The 19,798-nt window shown below is 44.7% G+C and overlaps 2 protein-coding genes across 3 annotated transcripts; one reads left to right on the top strand and one right to left on the bottom strand.

The window, feature by feature from the left end:
• Positions 1-1,543: 1,543 nt before the first annotated feature.
• ENTR1 (endosome associated trafficking regulator 1) lies at positions 1,544-7,809 on the bottom strand. 2 transcript variants are annotated; one of them, XM_065572051.1, is made up of 8 exons: positions 7,649-7,809; positions 7,471-7,562; positions 7,051-7,389; positions 6,216-6,289; positions 4,570-4,681; positions 3,838-3,900; positions 2,822-2,961; positions 1,544-2,250 (listed from the first exon to the last, which is right to left on the bottom strand). In XM_065572051.1, the coding sequence occupies exons 1-8, from the start codon at positions 7,704-7,706 to the stop codon at positions 2,157-2,159; spliced, it is 972 nt and encodes a 323-aa protein (XP_065428123.1). In that variant the 5' UTR covers positions 7,707-7,809; the 3' UTR covers positions 1,544-2,156. The 2 variants fall into 2 exon arrangements, with proteins under 2 accessions (XP_065428123.1, XP_042710413.2); XM_042854479.2 differs by having other exon boundaries at positions 2,822-2,955.
• Positions 7,810-7,911: 102 nt separating this feature from the next.
• PMPCA (peptidase, mitochondrial processing subunit alpha) lies at positions 7,912-19,304 on the top strand. Its single transcript, XM_005299499.4, has 13 exons — positions 7,912-8,069; positions 9,059-9,261; positions 9,965-10,044; positions 10,346-10,428; positions 10,711-10,805; positions 12,270-12,370; positions 13,272-13,535; positions 13,886-13,978; positions 14,351-14,469; positions 14,948-15,038; positions 15,662-15,724; positions 16,227-16,371; positions 17,619-19,304. The coding sequence occupies exons 1-13, from the start codon at positions 8,017-8,019 to the stop codon at positions 17,786-17,788; spliced, it is 1,560 nt and encodes a 519-aa protein (XP_005299556.1). The 5' UTR covers positions 7,912-8,016; the 3' UTR covers positions 17,789-19,304.
• The last annotated feature ends 494 nt before the right edge of the window (positions 19,305-19,798 follow it).

The raw sequence follows: 19,798 nt of genomic DNA, 5'->3' as shown, positions 1-19,798 counted from the left end.
GCGGCTCTGGAGCGGCCACGCTTTTCTCGGCCGCCTTCCTCACCCCGCCCCGTTCCATAGCGAAGGTAGGGGATGGAGGTGGCTGCCTCACCCCACACATGGTAACCGGCCGCACAGCCAGAACTGGACCCCAGGGCTCATATGACCGGGCAGGCGCTTGCTGCCCCCAGGAGGCCGCTAGTCCTGCTGTGATTTCATTTGTCTGGCCTGAAGGCGGGGCCCACCGCTCCCCGGCAGACAACTGGTCTATGTAAATAAAGGAAAGCATCCACCTGGGATGCCCCTGAAGGAGTTTGCTGACCTGATCTCGCTGCTGTCTCTCCACAGCTACCCTGTGTGTATGCCACTTACACCCACGTCAGCGTTAACGGAGCAAAACAGGGTAGAACTAAGGAAGGGCACTGCAGCTAGTATACACATTTCCCACACTTCCCTGCACTGCACCTGCCAGGGTAACATTGGAAATAAATATTTTGAATTAAGTATTCATGGAAATAAATACTCAAATTTGCAGTAACTACTAATCCCCCAACGCTAATTTCTTCTCATGCTGTGCCTGTATTAACTTCTCCATTTTTCCAGTCACTACTACATCATTGGCACTTGTTTTGCACAAAGAAATGTTAGCTCCATTGTTTCAGTCACACCTGAAGTTGGTATATGGAGAGTCTTCCTTGCTTTTTGTAATTATAGTATTCACTGCTGCTCAAATGTGAGTTTACTGGTGTATTTATACACATTACAACAATTCCTATATTAGACAATACACTATTGTGGTAGTATAGATCAACGTTCTGGACTTTTTCTGATATAAACTAGCCATCAGGAAGTTTAGACTTGAAATTAGATGAAGGTTTCTAACCATCAGAGTGAAGTTTTGGAATAGCCTTCCAAGGGGAACAGTGGAGGCAAAAGACATATCTGACTTCAAGCCTAAGCTTGATAAATTTATGGAAGGGATGGTATGGGGGGGGATAGCCTAATTTTGGCAATTAATTAGTCTTTGACTATTAGCGATAAATATGGCCTGTGATGGGACACTAGATAGGAAAGAATTCTCCCTAGTAACTCAGATCTCACCCTAGGTGTCTGGCTCGTGCGTCTTGCCCACGTGCTCAGGGTTTAGCTGATTGCCATATTTGGGGTCAGGAAGGAATTTTCCTCCAGGGCAGATTGGCAGAGGCCGTGGGGGGGGGGGGGGGTGTTGCCTTCCTCTACAGTTTGGGGCACGGGTCACTTGCTGGAGGATTCTCTGCAGCTTGAAGTCTTTAAACCATGATTTGAGGACTTCAATAGCTCAAACATAGGTCAGGGGTTTGTTACAGGGGTGGGTGAGTGAGATTCTGTGGCCTGGGTTGTGCAGGAGCTCAGACTAGAAGATCATAATGGTCCCTTCTGACCTTAAAGTCTATGAAAGTACTCCAGTGCACAAAAGCAGCTGCCTCACCTCTCCCAAAGTGACTCCCCCCACCCCCACTTTTAAAAAGAACCCCCCCTTTTTTTTCTGAAAACCATTTTGTTTAAACCACCAAGAATCACCAACTAAAGGCAGTAGTATTTAATTTCTCTTTTTTTTTTTTTGAAAAAAGTATTGTTACAAAACCTCGTACAATTAAAAAGCATTTTAAAATATATTTAGGAAGTAAACTGGTTAAAGCATTATGTAGGGTATAGTCTCATTTTCATATTTAATTCTACAAGAGTTCAAAATATTTCCCCCTACCTCACCCCTCATAGCAGTAAAAAACACCACACAGAAAAGATTTATTTGCTCCCAGCATTTATAAAATACTTTGACACAGCACTACTAGAGGGAATGAGGAAAAAAGGCAGGGAGCACAATGTTTCGAGTCCAGTGCTCCACTTCATTTTAATGGGAGACTGCAATGCACACAGTGTGATGGCTGGGTCTTGAGGTCCCAATCCAGCAAAGCACTTAAAGTACGTGGTTTGCTGGATCAGGTTCTGGAGAGCCACTGTTGGTACAATGGAAGGAAGGGCACCACTGCATAACTGTTCTCCCACAATAAAAACAGTAAGGGTAAAGGTTGCATATTTTAAGACAGCATTTTTTAAATATTAAAGCAAACAATCTTTAAATAATGATTTCTATATGTAAACAGAACTCTTGGGGTAGAGTTCCTTTAGTGGTTTTTTCACGGTCCATCATCTGAAATTTCAGAAATTCTGTCGATCGATTTAAGGAGTTCGGCAACAACCTGCAATGATTCTGCTCCAGAGACCAATTGCCTGGAATTTAAAAAACAAAATACTGAACGGGATAGGGCAGATTACAAGTAACAAGAAACGTTACCAGAAGAGGGGTCGATATGCAGAGACAAAGAACAATAAACAGGGCATTTCCAACTTATTTATATCAGAGAACATTTATGCAACTTCAGTTGCTAAGAAAAAAACAGTTCACTTGAATTGCAAAATTCACTGTAAAAAAACAAAAACATTTAGGTAGATTAGGATTAACATTTACATCATTAAAAACCCTAGTTGTACAAAAGCTTAATATTACACAGAAAATGGACTTAATTTTGAACAGTTAGTGAAAAATCTGAATTGTGTAATTTTTCTGCAGTGTGTGTACAAACATAACACTGAGCTACTGTACGTGAACTAGAAAGTGAAACTGAACAGTATTTGCACCTTCACCTATGTGAAACTGAAATTCAAAATGTAAACAAAAGGTGAAATCATGATCTCATGAATGTCAACGGAAGAGCCTCCAGTACTAATTTTCATTTAGTCTACAGACGCCTGTTAGGACAAGTTCTTTACTTTACAGTTCTCTTTATAAAGCTGAACTTACTTTATTGAAGAGCGTGAATTTGTAATTACTCTCAGAAGATTCTGCAAGGCAATATCTGCATTTTGTTTCACTACAGCCAAACTAGCAGACTGGCCAGTCTTCAAGGCTTCATTCTCTGTCTTGTAATTTTTCAGCTGAACCTTAGGAAGAGTTTAGTTTATTATAAGCAATTTTCCTGGAGCAGATGCACATTTATTTATATAAGATGGCATGAGAAAACAATTCCTATGAGTACTTGAATGCTGCTTTTTGGGACTAACTTAGGGCTCTCTCCATTAGGAATTTGTGCCATCTGCAAGATCATGGTCTCCCCTTACAAGGATCAAAATTCTTCATGTGATCTCTGATCCAGGACTAAACCTTGGAAGCCTTTACCAAACTTGAAAGCATTTGTACTAGTCCCACCAAATGCTTCTAACCCTAGCAGGTTGCTAGTTAGCAGTCCCGAAATCTGCTTCATTCTGAAAATCATCTTGCTTCTGCTTCCCTTACTCAATTTTAATTCTGATATTAAAGTAGTGGATTTTCCAACTCATTTAGAAGTTAATATTGGATATCAGAAAGCTGAACTTCCAGGTGGTGTTGGGGTTACTGTCTTCTCTTAGCAGTGTAAAATAGAAGGGACTAAAATCAGTTCAAATTTAGAGTGCCTTGGGGATGAGGAAGAGGTTAATCAGAATAATGCGATTTTAATGTCTATCACGTAACATACCATGGCTAAAAGTCAGTGTTTATACCAGTGGAAAGTGAGAAATCCCAGATTCTGTGGGATAAGAAGCCTCACAATAGTTACTGGTCCCATGGCGCACAAGTTCTAAACTTTGGAGTTGTGAAATTTTTGGTTTACATTGACTTAATATACATTCAATTAGAACACAAGGACATTTTATAAAAGATTCATCCACAGGTGAATACTTTTCCAGTAGCACAGTTATAAATTCTATTTAATATCAAGATATGTTCACGTGAAGTTCATACAGTAAGAGAACCTTAAAAAGGAGAGGACAGATTCATACCTGAAGTAGTGCATTTTCCTGTTTCAGTTTTATAACATTATTTTCTGCTTTCACAGCCCGTTTCTGGAATACAAGATACCAAGATTATTTATACTGTGGTAGTGCCTAGAATGCACTATGCATTTTCCTAATACAGAGGAACGTATAAGTCTTACCTCAAAGAGACCAAAATAACATACTAAAAAGATAGGGAAGGGATATAACATACCAATCAAGTGATCAAGGCCGCAATATATCGCTTCCTTCCGAGTAAGGAAAGAATTTACTCACTATAAACATATGACTTAATTATCAATTTTCTTGCAGGCAATGCCTATATGTAAATATTTGTAAATTATGTGTAAGTTGGGTGTTTCCAGAAAGCTACACAGAAACAGCTGAATATAAGTGATTAAGACTCTTTAATCAATCATGCAAAGCCCTGACTCCTGTATAACTGAGGTACTTTTGGAGTGGAACTCAGCTCCTTTTCACGTTCGCAGCCCTTGCTTCAGAAGTGCTGTCAGTAATAGACACTTGATATTATGAAAAGTGATAGAGAACGTGTCTCCTGAATAATGTAAGGGAAAAAGTTGAACCGAAGTGTCAGAGTGGAAAAGAGAATGTTACCATTACTCAACCATCCTCCCGCCTGCATTGCTTATGCTTCCTCCAGTGTTTGAGGAGGAAAACAAAAACCCACAGGGCAGCCCTGATCATGGATCTGTATTATAAGAACAAAGAAATATTTACCGTCATCAACTGGAGATTCTCTTCTACATGCTGCACCATTGCTTCTAGATCCCGGGCCTCTTTTTGCTCTTTAATCTTGTTCTCTTCTAGTTTTTTTTCAAGTGTCTTTACCCTTGTTAAAAAGAGAACAAAGTAGGCATTTTTATTTGCATTCAGTGGGAGAGAGTACAAAGTGTTTCAGGCAAGAAGATTCTATTATAAATATTTTTAGAACATCCTAGATAGAGGCTTCAGTATGACAAAAATGTTCATTCTAATGCACTATAGAAACTCCACCCACAGAATTAGGTTGGGCCTCAGGGGATTCATTTGTTCAACATCCATTAGCGTTAAGGATAATTATACAGCTGAATCTCTGCACAACACATCCATTCACTGTCAGTCTATATTATGTTGTTTTTCAAGCCATTCTGAGGTGTGGTCGGTGGTGGTGTAACAGTCCATTTTTAGGAAAGTGTGAATTGCCTCAGTATGTGAAGCAGCATGGTGCAGTGGACAGAGGAATTCCTGAGTTCTAATCACAGCTCTGTCACCGACTCACCTGTGTCCTGGGGAAATTCACTTAACCTAAATTCACTTAACTTAAATTCCCTATTGGTAAAATGAAAATACTTATTTGCCTCACAGGAGCAAAGTAAGGATTATTAGTACATCACTTTGAAGGTCTGAAGTGTTCCAATAGGCAAGTTTGCCCTCATTGACAAACTGAGTTGGACAGGAGTTGGCTCCAATTATTATTAAAAAACAAGATACCAAATCAGACAAACATTCTACCTACTTTCCCTGATTTCTTTCTAAAAGGAAATCCAAATGATTTCTTAGAAGCCAAAGTTTCTCAACTGAAATAACCCTGTAGTGAAATTGTCATACAATAGGACAAATCTCTAGTTTCCAACCTTTTTACACCCAAGATGACTTTTTGAATTTAAGGGCAACCCAGGATCTCTACCCCACCACTTCCCCAAAGCCCCGCCCTGCTCACTCTATCCTCCCCTCCCCCATTGCTCACTCTCCCACACCCTCACTCTCTCTGGGCTGGGGTAGAGGGGGTTGGGGTTCAGAAGGGGATTCTGGATGCAGGCTCTGGGAGGGGGCTCAGGGCTGGAGGTGGTTCTAGGTGCAGGAGAGGGTATGGGATGCAGGCTCCGGGAGGCGGCTCAGGGCTGGGGGGGCAGCCTCCGCCGGGCAGCACTTACCTCCACGGCTCCCAGTTGGTGGCGTAGCGTGGCTGCTGCTAAGGCAGGCTCCCTGCCTACCCCGACCCCACAGCGCTCCCGGAAGGGGTCAACATGCCCCTGCGGCCCCTAGGGGAGAGCGGGGGGCACACGGCTCCATGCACTGCCCCTTTCTGCAAGCACCGCCCCTGCAGCCCTCATTAGCCACAACTCCCTATTCCTGGCCAATGGGAGCTGCGGGGTAAGGGCAGGCAGGGAGCCTGCCTTAGCAGCAGCCCTGCTGCACCACCAGAGATTGCAATCGACTGGGAGATCCTATAGGATTGACCAATTGATCACGATCGACCAGTTGGTGATCACTGGCATAAACGGTCACAAATCTTGTTTCATTCAATTACGATGTATAAGGATATCAGCATTTCATCTTCATTTATCAAGTTCATGATTTCTTTTCCGCTGTAGTATACATACTTGTCTGTCTGAATTTCAGAGAAGAAGTGAAGCTGGTTAATCTTGCTTCTTAGTCTGGCATTTTCTTCTTGTAGCTGCAGAAAAATACTCATTAGAAATCAGGAATGTATGGTCTGGTGATCATACTGATCTTTTTAACATGCAAAAACCAGCATGGATGAAACCTTCCAAGTCTCACTTCTGGAGCTGGAAAAATCTTGGCAATTTCCATGAACTAAATTCACTAACAAATATTTAAGAATATATCCTCTCAAACAAAACCAAAATAATAATCTTCTCCATTTCAGAGGAAAAACATGAGGCATGGAGAGATTAAGTGAGACAAGTGTGTGCCTGGATAAAGATTTTATTGCCATGAACATATGGAGAGCGATGAGGGGATTTTATAGCTCACCCTGCGTGCCTATAGAAACCTTTGTGCTGTGCCACACATCATCATTAGTTTTAACTTCTGCTATATAGAAGCGTTTAGAACTATTTCAAGGGGTTTCATTTCATATTCCTCCAACGCTGAAGCCAAGTCGCCTTAAGACCATTCACAGACTCCAGTGAAAACGCAGATACATTTTCAAGGCCCTTTAGGGTGACTTAAAATAACTTTTCTGGACCATGCGGAGGTGGCAAAGTTAAGCTCCAGCACTTCGCAAACTACCAGGACACTCTAGAAAGCCAGGGTGGGGGAGGTAATAACTTCTGTTGGTGAGCGAGAAGCTGTTGAGCTCTTCGGGCCTGGGAAAGGGGCAGTGCATGGAGCCGTGTGCCCCCCGCTCTCCCCCAGGGCAGTGGAAGCTCTAGGGCTCTAGAAGCTCTATCAGAGGCGAGCTCGGTCACTTACGTCTCGGCAGGCCGGCTGCAGCGGGTGACAGGGCCCCTCTCCAGCTTCCCCCCGGGACGCCAGGCTCTGCTCTGCGTAGCCCAGGGGGTCACTCTCGTCCAGCTGCCACGGAGCGGAGTCCTCCAGCCCCGACCAGTCCGGGCGGTCGCAGTAGAAGGACTCCAAGGCGCTGGGCCCCGGCGAGGCGCTCCCGGGCCCGGCCAAGTGGGCTCGTTCCACGGCGGCGGGCTGGTAACACCCGCTCCACTCCGCATCCTCCTCGTCCAGCCGCGTGTCGCCCGCGCTGGGGTCCGGGAAAAACGGCTCGTGGAGCCGCAGGGGGGGCGGCGGCGCGGCGGCCTGCAGGGAGAGAGGGCGCAGGTGGGGACCGCGGGCTGGCGGGGGGATCGCGCTCCAGTCACCCACCCGCCCCCCCGGTACCTTGGGGCTGGCGCCGCGCGGGGCCGCGCCCCGGCCCTGGCTCCGCACGAACTCCCGGAAGGAGAAGGGGTTGGCCTCGCCGGGCTCCTCGCCTGCGGGGAGAGAGGGGACGCGTCAGCCGGGCCGTGCGGGGCGGACTCGGGACCCCCCCCCATGCCCGCCCCCTCCCGGTTCTCACCGCCCCAGAGCTGGGGGTTCGGGGAAGGGGAGCGGGGGGCGCGGCTGTGACCCGCCATGGCCCCCCCACCGCCCCTCAGCTACAGACCCCCGTCGGCTCCCATCGGGGCGGGAGGCAGGGCCATTCCCCGCCTGGGCCCGCCCTTCCTGGGATTGACCAACCAGCAGCCACCGCAGGTTATTCCCGCCTCAGCGCTAACCACTGAGAACCCGCCTCCGGACACTCAGCCCCGCCCCTCCCCGGCATTGGCCAACCAGCAAACGCCGCCAGCGGCCGCGTTTAGCTCCGCCCCGGGCGACGCACGTGGTTTCCGTGCCGGGCAGCCGGGCGGAAGGGGAGGGCGGAGGCTGGGGCTTCCCGGACATAAGATGGCGGCGAACATGGTGCGGTTTCGGGGTGGCGCGTGGGGCCCGCTTCGCAGGTGAGCGCAGCCTCCTCCCCCGCCCGGACAGTAGTTGAATAGAGCTGCCCGTGGCCCCTCCCCGTCCTCTTTGGAGCCCCTCGTGACCCTTCACCCTCCCCCCCATCAGTGACCCATAACCCTTCTCCCAGAGAGTCCCCTCAGCCCCTCCTCTGACAGGGCCCCCAAGGCCCTGGCTCCCCCTGAGCTCTTCCTCCTGCCAGAGCCTCAAGAATCTTGATCTTCCCCAGTGCCCCCTGGCAGGCACCCCCTAAGACTCCCCCCCCACACACACACTCATCAGTGAATCCTAATCGCTTCACCATCACCTTTCTAAGAACCCAGGTGCCACCCCCAGGCTCTCCTCTGACAGGGCCCCCAAGAGCTAGGTCAGGGATGTCCCCTTCAGGACGCTGCACACCCCTAGCTGCTCCTTGGCAAGTGACCTCACAAGATCCCCCCCACACACACCCCATGTCCTGGGGCCTCACATCCTCCAATTACTGTTGCTGAGCTCTGAATAGAGTTTCCGCTGACCAGATCCTGACCTGCCCATAAATAAGGGGGTGTAAATGAAAGCACATCTATCTGTCTCACCTACCCAGCCTCCTTCCCTTGGGGTATCATGCAGGGCTTTCCTTTGCCTAGAAACCCATTCGCTCAACCCCATGATTGTGGGAACATTTTAGCCTCCTTCATAGTTTGCTGAACATTGAACAGCCCTTGATGGACAGAATTGGACACCTCAGCAACCTTCTGGCAGTATGACCCTCACTAGTGAGGTCAGGGCCAGTTGATTCCATGTATCTATTTAAGTACTTATGTGGCCCCCAGCACCGTAGTATCTGAGGGGATTTTTATCTTCTCACCACCCTAGCAAAGTAGGGAAGTGCTATAATCCTCACAGTCAAAGCATCCACTCTCATTCGTTACTGAAAGCCTGTTTGATGAACTGAGGTCTGGTGCACTGTGATTAGGTTTTTTTATACAAATGTCTATGATTGGTCTAGGTTTGGCTTGGCAGCTTACAGAAAATACAGCAGCGGTGGTGGCTGCCCCAACGTCCCTCTCACTTCTCCTCTGCCTGGAGTGCCTAAGCCTGTCTTCGCAACAGTTGACGGACAGGAGAAATTTGAAACCAAAGTTACAACACTAGAGAATGGACTGCGGATTGCATCACAAAACAAATTTGGACAGTTCTGTACTGTAGGGAGTAAGTACTGAATGACTTCAAGCAGGCAAGTCTCACTGCTCAGGGGAAGTTCTATGACTGGTGTTATACAGGCCAGACTCAATGATCACAATGGTCCTTTCTGGCTTTGTAATTTAGGAATCATTGCATTTGGATCTACCATATATAGAGGACCACATCCTGCTTTGGCACCAGTGGCCAAATTCCCATTGACTTAATTGGGAGCAGATTTGGTATTTAGGTACCAACGTGAAACAGACATACCTAATGGCTTGTCTTCACTGCACAGTTAACTTGAATTATCTACGCTCGAGTTATTCCTCTTGAGTTAGCCCAGCTCAAACGAGAGCAGCCACACTGCAAAATAACACTGGAGATATACTAAGTGGCTGAGTTAGCAGCTGATGAGTTGCGTTAACTTGAGCTTTAGCCTATACCCCGGTGGGCCAGCCAACGGGAGTTAAAAGCACCTCACTTGCGTCAAGGGGTTTTGAGTGTGGACGGGAGCAAGACTTGAATTATAACTCAAATTAACTTTGCAGTGAAGAGAAGTCCTTAGCGATATGGTAGTGAAATATTTACTTAGAAATAATCTAATGCATTGAAATTATGTTTTAAATTGAGATGGTCTTTGCTAGTCATATGCATTCTCATGCTTGTCAAATCAGTGAACAGGCAATGGGGTTAAAATAAATATTAACTTTTTTTTTTTTTTAAATATAAGTTCTTATAAATTCAGGATCAAGACATGAAGCAAAATACCTTAGCGGCATTTCACACTGTTTGGAAAAGTTGGCTTTCTCTGTAAGTATTGTTTGTGACGATAAGGTTCCTAAAGCCTCTGTTAAATACTTACAAAAAACCTAAACTCGGTTATTAGTATGGCTGTAATTATTCTCGGAAGGCCCAAGTCTGCTTTCCTTGAGCACCCAAGAGTCTTACTGACTTAAAGGAATCCAGCTCAAGTTGTGTGCATATATTTGCTTCGAGTGGGGGAAAAAAAGAAAAGTGCTTCAGTGTATTAGGTCACACTAACAAATGGTAAATAGCCTCACATTTCATAAGCCTTAACACTTTTTGTTTGTTTGTGTTTTTCTTTGGTTAGTCCACAGCCCAGTTTGGCAGCAAAGATGAAATTCTTCTGACCTTGGAAAAGCATGGGGGTATTTGTGATTGTCAGGCATCAAGGTACACATCTTACTCTATAGTTCCCCACGCGTGAATAGTTGTCATGATTGCTGACAGCGACGCAGCATAACTGAACTGGATTTTCTGTTCCATCACAACAATGACTTTGTTTTTGAATAGCAAGAGTAATCTCTTTGTGGCAAATTGCAAATTAGGATGCTAGTGTGAACATAAAATGAGAAGGAATTTTAGCGCTTTACTATTTCAAAGTACTGGGCAAATATTACCAGGAATTCATATATTCCACTTGAAAACTGAATGCAAAATATCTTTGTGTTGCAGGGATACCATGATGTATGCTGTTTCTGCTGATGCCAAAGGCCTAGACACTGTGGTCAATCTACTGGCTGATGTAGTACTGCAGCCCAGGTTATCAGGTGCGAGAATCTGAGTCTCTGTTTCAGGAAAGGATATCTAGACATTACATGACAAAATTATTTCAGTACTATCATTCATTACGTCCTACTGATTTAAAGACTTTTGAGTATTGAAGTAACAGAGCAAACATTAGATTGTTATAGAATGTTTTTATTATGAACGTTAATGTGCTTAGACGGGTCAGTCATTTCCACTTCCTTCTAGCAATGGGGTTTGTTTTAGACTGTTTGCTTCCATCTGAGAAGATGGACAGAGAATAACATAGCCCTAGTCTGCAAATGGATCCAATCTATTGCTGCTTTCCTATATCTGCATGTATATGAAGAAGTGGGGTTTTTTACCCATGAAAGCTTATGTCCAAATAAGAACATAAGAACGGCAGTACTGGGTCAGATCAAAGGTCCATCTAGCCCAGTATCCTGTCTACTGACAGTGGCCAATGCCAGATGCCCCAGAGGGAGTGAACCTAACCGGTAATGATCAAGTGATCTCTCTCCTGCCATTCATCTCCACCCTCTGCCAAACAGAGTCTAGGGACACCATTCCTTACCCTTCCTGGCTAATAGCCATTAATGGACTTAACCTCCATGAATTTATCCAGTTCTCTTTTAAACGCGGTTATAGTCCTAGTCTTCACAACCTCCTCAGGCAAGGAGTTCCACAAGTTGACCGTGCGCTGTGTGAAGAAGAACTTCCTTTTATTTGTTTTAAAGCTGCTGCCCATTAATTTCATTTGGTGGCCCCTAGTTTTTGTATTATGGGAACAAGTAAATAACTTTTCCTTATTTACTTTCTCCAAATCACTCATGATTTTATATACCTCTATCATATCCCCCCTTAGTCTCCTCTTTTCCAAGCTGAAAAGTTCTAGCCTCTTTAATATCTCCTCATATGGAACCTGTTCCAAACCCCTAATCATTTTAGTTGCCCTTCTCTGAACCTTTTCTAGTGCCAGTATATCTTTTTTGAGATGAGGAGACCACATCTGTACGCAGTATTCAGGATGTGGGTGTTCCATTGATTTATATAAGGGCAATAAGATACTCTCCGTCTTATTCTCTATCCCCTTTTTAATGATTCCTAACATCCTGTTTGCTTTTTTGACCGCCGCTGCACACTGCGTGGATGTCTTCAGAGAACTATCCACAATGACTCCAAGATCTTTTTCTGAATAAATAAATCTGTTAGTCTTTAAGGTTCCACCGGACTCCTTGTTGTTTTTGTGGATACAGACTAACACGGCTAACCCTCTGATACTCAGTGTTTTACTTAAGACTGAATAGTGTGGATGGATTCTTTCCCCCACCCGTCTTAATTTGAGCTTCTTTGTTTCTTGACCTCCAGGATTCTGCTGGAGCCAACATCCCACGGTGTTCCTCATTGTCTGTGAAGGACCCAGGGATTTCATTACCTATTCAATACTTTGGACAGTGGTTCATATCCTTTGTTTTCTCTCACTGTAGATGAAGAAATTGAGATGACTCGAATGGCTGTGCAGTTTGAGCTCGAAGATCTGAATATGAGACCTGATCCAGAGCCTCTACTAACGGAGATGATACATGCGGTAAACTGCTGTGGAATTTGTCTCACACACATTGCTCTCTGCACTATGTCATTCAGTTTATTTCTCACCCTTTACTTAATTTCACTGGTGCTTTCTATGTGGGCTATAAACACACTTTTATTATGCTAACATAGAATCGGGGGAGCATTTTGCTTACACTCGGTTTTGAAATCCTATATTCTGCATGAGGTAGAAAGTCAAGAAAGGGGCAGTTAAAGTTCCAACATAAACCAAAGCTTATTCACACTGCAATCTTTGTATAGTGTGCTTGATACTTGCACTTCATGCTTCTTTTAGAACTTCCTGTCTCCAGCATTCCATTGTTTTTCCTGTTTGCACCTTCAGGATGATGACTTACATTTCTGTAGTACTCTTTCTCCCCAAGGATCCAAGCTATTCATCTAGTACCACTGAAGTCTGGGCACAGGCTCTGCTGGGGGCGGGATCTGAACAGCATCCTGTCCCTGGAAGTATAGGCTACAGAAACTGGACAAACCCCTGCTCTTACAAAAAGGGCCATGATACCATTAATATCCATGTAGAGCAGACAGGGTCTTGGATTTTTAAAGCCTCTGAAAGTGTCATGTACATTTAGCCAATTAAATTTACTGTACCTTCCTCAAAAGAATGAAGGGCTTTGTTGATCCTGCGAGTCCAGGTAGTCTAGATGTTTCAAACCTGACACTTAGACAGTTACCCAATCCTCTCCTGCTATAACTTATCTTTGGGAGGAGTGGGAAGGCATAAGTGAAATGATGCTCAATATGTGTTCCCTCTTGTACTGCATCTACATTAGCCTAGATGTAAAAGGGCAAGGGAAGGCTCACATCGTAATTTTGAGGGAGAACAGAGCATTATGTGTTCTAAACTAAGGGTGGTTGTATATTCACCCTCCCAATAGGCAGCCTACAGGGAGAACACCGTGGGACTCAACAGGTTCTGCCCCGTGGAAAACATAGAGAAAATGGATCGGAAAGTGCTCCATTCATATCTGCAGAATTACTATACACCTGACAGGATGGTGTTGGCTGGAGTTGGGATAGAGCATGAGCAGTTGGTGGAGTGTGCCAGGAAGTATCTGCTTGGTGTAGATCCAGTGTGGAAAAGCGACAAGCCCAAGCAAGTTGACAAATCAGTCGCACAGTACACGGGAGGAATCATCAAGGTAAAATAAAAGCAAGAACTAATCAGTGCATCATGCGACTTCTTCTTAAAGTACAGTAATAGATTTGAGCTCCCTTGATTTCATTCATAGTGGTAGATCTTCATTTTCAAAACGGCACCTCTTGAACTCACAATAAGCAGCATTTGTACCCATAAAACAGTTAATTACGTCAGTGCTCATTTGTATATGCAGTTGCCTACTGTGCAGATACAAGTACAGGCTTATGAATGTGCAACAGCTCTGCGTGCGCCCATTGTGGCTGCCACTGGGCAACCTGTTTGCTTTCTGTAATTTACTAGGCCACACTCTGAAGGTGAAATTAAATCCTAATTTGTTCTCTCTCCCCACAGCTTGAAAAAGACATGTCAGATGTGAGTTTGGGTCCGACCCCAATCCCTGAGCTGACCCACATCATGATTGGGTTAGAAAGCTGTTCGTTTTTGGTAAGTACGGTCCCAAAATTCATTGCTGTGCACACCCTAAACTAGCAAAACCTTGAGCAACCATGTCATTGTTCAAATGTTGGAGCTGTTTTGTGTCTGAGAGCACAGATGCATGCAGGTAGCAAGGGAGCTTTTTCCATCCGTAGCCTGTTGGGAGGCTGGGAATGGTTTTGCCACCCAACTGCAGGAGTTTGCTATCACATGTATCGCTAGTTAGAGCTTGGAGATATGCACCAATATTTGTATGGCTTCTCGTGTTCATCAGGGGCCTTTCTCCTGGTTTTTTTCCCTCTTCCACTTACCTTTGAACACTGAGACACCCTGCACTGCATCTCCACTGTAGAGATGACGGACTCTCTTATTGTGATTCAGGAGGAAGACTTCATTCCCTTTGCTGTATTAAACATGATGATGGGAGGTGGCGGCTCCTTTTCTGCCGGAGGACCTGGCAAGGGCATGTTCACCCGTCTGTATCTTAATGTACTCAACAGGTTTGTTTACCTCTCTTTCAAGGAATGCTGCCAAAAGACGTTTCTATGGATATGGGCTCTGAACAGAAGGCCTCATCTGAAAGCCTAAATGTGTCCATTTTTAAAAATCCGCTCTTAGAAGCAGATGTGGCTCATTTGGGAGGAGGTGGGTGTAGTTCAACTGAGCACACGGGTGCCCTGGAATCTTGTTGTCCTCCACCGGCCCATGCCTTCAACTCGGGGGGAATCTTGAAAATTAGCAGTTGATGCAACTGTTCCTGCACAGTATCCTCCTACTATAGAAACAGTGAGGAGGGGAGTAGAGGGCAGACATGCACAGAAGAAAATAATCAGGGGAGCGGAGACCTGTTCCTAATGATTGGACTGATAGTTTGAATTCCCATCAGCATTTAGGAATCCCCACCTTGAAGATGAAACAGGGAGTGTATTGTCTTTTGTTAGTTATAGAGCACTCAGATGCATGTTTTTGTACTTACAGGCATCACTGGATGTATAATGCAACCTCTTACCATCACAGTTATGAAGATACTGGTCTCTTGTGTATTCATGCCAGTGCAGATCCTCGACAGGTACGTGGCTCTTCTGTATTCCAGGTCATAAATTCATAAAAGGTAAGTCTGTCACTGACTTAATTTCAGATAGAGTAGCTCTTTCCATATTATCATTAAGCGGTTATCGGTTGCATATAACACATCAAACTTTAAATCATTCACCCCTAGAGGGTATAATATGTTGTTTTGCAGTGGGATTGCATGGTCCTAATGGCCAATTCTAACTGTAAAATGTTATTGGCATTGTGAAAGTTGACCACTCTGGAAGAGGGAATCCTATTTTCCCACTTAGCTGACTATGTATAAAGGTGAATTGGGTTTATGTATTCCTGACCCACTGCTATAAACATCGTCCCCAAATGGCTCAGGTGCTCTGCACAGCCTCACTCCCCTTCTGGCAAAGTTCCATTTGCATTGACAGGAATTGCTGCTGTGGTGCCCCACTACAATTTTCCTGTACTCGTGCAGTTCAACGAGGGAGGGGTTTGAATCTTTCAGACTCCAAAAGGAGAAAGGGGAAAGTCACGCCCTGCTGATCACTGGTTTTTTATTTATTTTTTTTTTTTTTGTGTTAAACCCAACTTGAGAGAATGAGCAGGCATTGTTCTGTTTTTCTTTCAAAGACTCGCTTGTTTTTACAGGTCCGAGAAATGGTGGAAATAATTACAAAAGAGTTCATTTCAATGGCGGGAGCAGTGGGAGAGGTAAGTTGCCCGAACTCTGTTTTATGCGCGTAGTCTCAGTACTGAAATACCATGGTGATGAGCCCTAGCTAGGCTGATGAATTTCATACGTAAGCTTTTGAATGTACATTTTCTGACTGTTTCATGTCTTTATTAGTCTAGTAATCACAAGAGAATCTCCACAAGGAGGCAGGTGTTTGTAGCTCAATTTTATGTGTGTACGGGTGGCAAATATCTACGTAGAAGAAGGGACCCTTTGCCCAATCCTGACTTCACACCACTTCGTTTTGGAACCATCTCTGTTAACTTCCCAAGCACCTTCCTTTTCCTCTTAAACCCACCTCTGCAGACTCATTCCGGCTGTAAAGGCCATCCCCAGCTCTAGATTTATGCTGACAGCAGAATGTGATGTTGATGTCTCCCAGTTATTCCTGGAGGAGGAGGACTGTGTACAGCAGGCAGAGTAGTTGCCAGTCCTGAGACCAGTCTAAAGCAGTCTGCTGTATTTTCTGTTGCCATACAGGTGGAATTGGAGCGAGCAAAGACCCAGTTAAAATCTATGCTTATGATGAACCTAGAATCCCGGCCAGTTATCTTTGAGGATGTAGGAAGGCAAGTGCTGGCAACAAACACAAGAAAACTCCCTCATGAGCTGTGCTCTCTCATCGGTGAGTAAACCCCACGGACTTTGCGCTGACCGTGTTGGGCTGTAGGTGCACTCTGCTGATGCCTTCGTGCAGGAGCTACCTCGCAAATTCAGGTGGGATAAACACTTAAATCCCATACTTGATAAAACGGGACCTTTTGGTAGGGTGCCATCTCTGCAGTTCTGGTCCAACTCTTCAGCACGGTGGGGCTCCTTTGGGCTCTTAACCCCCAGAGTGGGGGGCAGGGAAGTTTCAACGGAATCTCCCAATGGCAGCAGTCACTCTAGGGATTAGATATTTGTTTGTCGGTATTGGGGCAAATGCCCAGCTCACCTTGCTGCTGACGGTATTTCAAATATGGACAGCAAATGTAACCAGTGAGGCGATGAAGTCTGAGCCAAAGCCCATTGAAATCAATGGAAAGACTTCAGATTAGGCCCTTATTGTCTAGTGGACTGGAAAGCCAGGCCATCCCAGCGCTCGCATGGACTTGCTCTGTGTCTGGCCAAACCACTTAATGTTTCTGATCCTCTGTTTCCCCCTCTGTAGAACAGGAATACCATCTTTCTCACTTCATGGGGTGTTAGGAGGGAGGGTGACAGTGCAAATGGAAGTGCTCGTGTTGCCCCCACAGTCCTAGGGTGTGTTTACACTAAGCAAGGCTTAGAGACACCATCAATTTGATTTTTAAATTAATTTAAGAGCCAGCCTCATAAGGCTTTTATGGGCAACTCTGGGAGTAGCTCCTCCTCCTCATTCCTGTCTCTTCTATCATCTGCGTGTTGCCGCTGAATTTATTTCAGCTTTGCTGCTGTCATTATGGAGAAAGGCCCTCTTGAGTGGGGCGTAGTGCATTAGTGATATGGGCCAGTTCGTGTACCAAAACCAGAGCTACTGGCCTGACACAAAGCACTACCAAAAAAGGTTTTCTTTGATCTCAAAATAATTGTGGCAATTATTTAGTAGTACAAAAAATCAGAGGGAAATGCAGTTGTGAACTGTCCCCCTTTAACGGGGCGTACTTGTAATACGTTGACTTAATATCTTCAAAACATCTCACAAAGTAACCCTCACAACTGTTTGCAAGCTAGCTCGGTGCTTCTGTTTAACAGAAGGAGAAATCTGACACACAGTTTGTCAGAGCTGGGATTAAAATGCAGGCATTCCAAGTATAGATCCGGCATGATGATATTATTCAGTCTCCAGGGCAAAGCTTCGATCTCTGTTTAAAATGCATTTGAAATAGCTCTTGTTGTCATCGTCTGCAGGTAACGTGAAACCCAATGACATCAAGAGGGTGGTTGCGAAAATGCTTCGTAACAAACCGGCAGTGGCTGCACTGGGTGACTTGACGGAATTACCTACGTATGAACACATTCAAGGAGCACTGTCTAGTAAGGACGGGCGGCTACCTAGGATGTATCGGCTTTTTCGATAAAGCAGCAAATGCTGTCTAGAACAGGAGACTTACCTTTTTTATACATATTGTTCTTTGGATTATGTCAATGCAAAAAATATTTACATGCACATGATGTAAATATGGAACTTTTCTTGTAGCTGAGACGGCTTCAGGTGTTCAGAATGTGAAGTGTTCATGTTGATATAGGCTTACAGACCGGTCCCAGCTCTGAATGAGCACTTTGGCCATCAATAAATTCTTCTGCCTACCACAGAAGGCTGTGTGTGTAGGCCTTTCTCTTGGCACCTTGAATAGCAGTGTGGCAAAGCAAACCTAAACCACTACAGGTGAAAGGGCTACACGTATTGATCAATTAGCCAAGATCTTACAGTTACCACTTGCTTTAAATATCCAGTATTGCAAGGGAAGTGTGTTCATGTTACTTTTTCTTCCTAAGTATGCGCATTGGTGGTTATAGCCCAAAATGTGTTGTACTCCTTACTAAAGGAATAGATTTAGGCGGAGTTACCTTTCATAAGTCAGTTGTCCTCCAATCTTGTAGACTGTGAGTAGTAATATTGTCACTTGGGGAGGATTGTTACAAGTACTGCTAAAGTAAGGTGCTAATGTGATGCTTCCTAGTCCAGAGGATATATAAAACTGTAATCAAGTTGAATGGAGGGCACTAGAACAATCTGTCCTCATGACAAAGTTCTGAGTTTATACTTTGTTAATTTTAAAATGTAAATACAGGCTGCTATTGGAAAATACCTTCAATAATCTGAACAAGATTGCTGCATGTTCTCGTTTAAGACATATCATGGATAACATACTTACAGCTTTCCATCAAGTGCTGTGCTGTCAGGCAGATCCTCTCTGTAAAGGGTGTGGGGTGGTAGATACTTGGCCACACAGAGCTCACTTGAAGTTAGGTTGAACCTTAAGTGCAACTAATGGTTTCTTGCAAACAGAAATGCCATTTACCTTGATAACTGTTTATTTCCCAAGGAAAGATTAAGATGAATTAAATGTTGTCAGCAAAGAGACAATGATTTGTATAAAGAGCTTAGTCTTGAAGGTAATTGGTTCGTACTAAAAGCCCATAAGAAGAAATCCATATAAGAATACCACCAGTAACAGGGTTTAGTGACCTGTTTCTCAGGCACACAAGAACCCATCACCTTTGACAGGTGAGATGTAATATCCAGTTATATACCCAGTTCTGACCTTTCTAGGCATAAATAGTGAAACTGTTTGTTTGTTTAGTGCTGCCATTAAATGACTATGCATAAGTGATCAAGCTGAGCAGAAGGTTCAGAGGCAGCTACTAGACACACACACACACACACACACACACACACACCCACACACACCCATTCATGTGAGTGGAAGTTGTGCATGCTCCTGGAGCAGAGAACAGGCAAAGTGGTGCTCTTAATACTAACAAAATGCAGCTGCTTTTTGAACCCAGGGTATGTTTTACAACAGACAGCTTTGTCCTGGCACTTGTGGTGTGTATCTTTGTCAAGGAAACAAATAAAGACATTGAAATGAATGGGTGTGATTAGTAAGTGAGCAAAGTGACTAGGACGTTTAGAAAGTTATCAACGCTAATGGATTTCTAGACTGCTTTGGTAAATGGATAGTGTATGGATTAGTTTAAAAGCACTTCATTACCACTTAGTAAGGCAAGCAAGAAGCTTGGGTCCCACTTTACAGCTGAGGAAAGAGGACATGATTTGCCCCAGGCTGCCCAGCCAGTAAGCGCACGTCACAGCTTTGACTAGAACGCGGCTCTGCTGTTGCTGAGCAACAAAGCTGGCTCTAGCTTAAGGTGCACTGTTTTGTTTTGAGGGCTTTTTTTTTTTTTTTTTTTAAAGGAACCAACAAGAAAAAGCTCAGACTGATGGCTGGATCTGTCCTGTGCACAGACAGAGATGGCTTTACATTCACAGAGGCTCTGGGGGCTATTTATCCAAGCATGTGCAGGGTTCCATAGGCTTAGGGCTATGCATATTGTCACGACTGCACCTACACAGGGACCTTCAC

This window comes from Chrysemys picta, chromosome 18 (assembly GCF_011386835.1).
Source record: "Chrysemys picta bellii isolate R12L10 chromosome 18, ASM1138683v2, whole genome shotgun sequence".
In the NCBI taxonomy this organism is placed as follows: Eukaryota; Metazoa; Chordata; order Testudines; family Emydidae; genus Chrysemys; species Chrysemys picta.
This window is presented reverse-complemented; position numbering and strand designations above follow the sequence as displayed.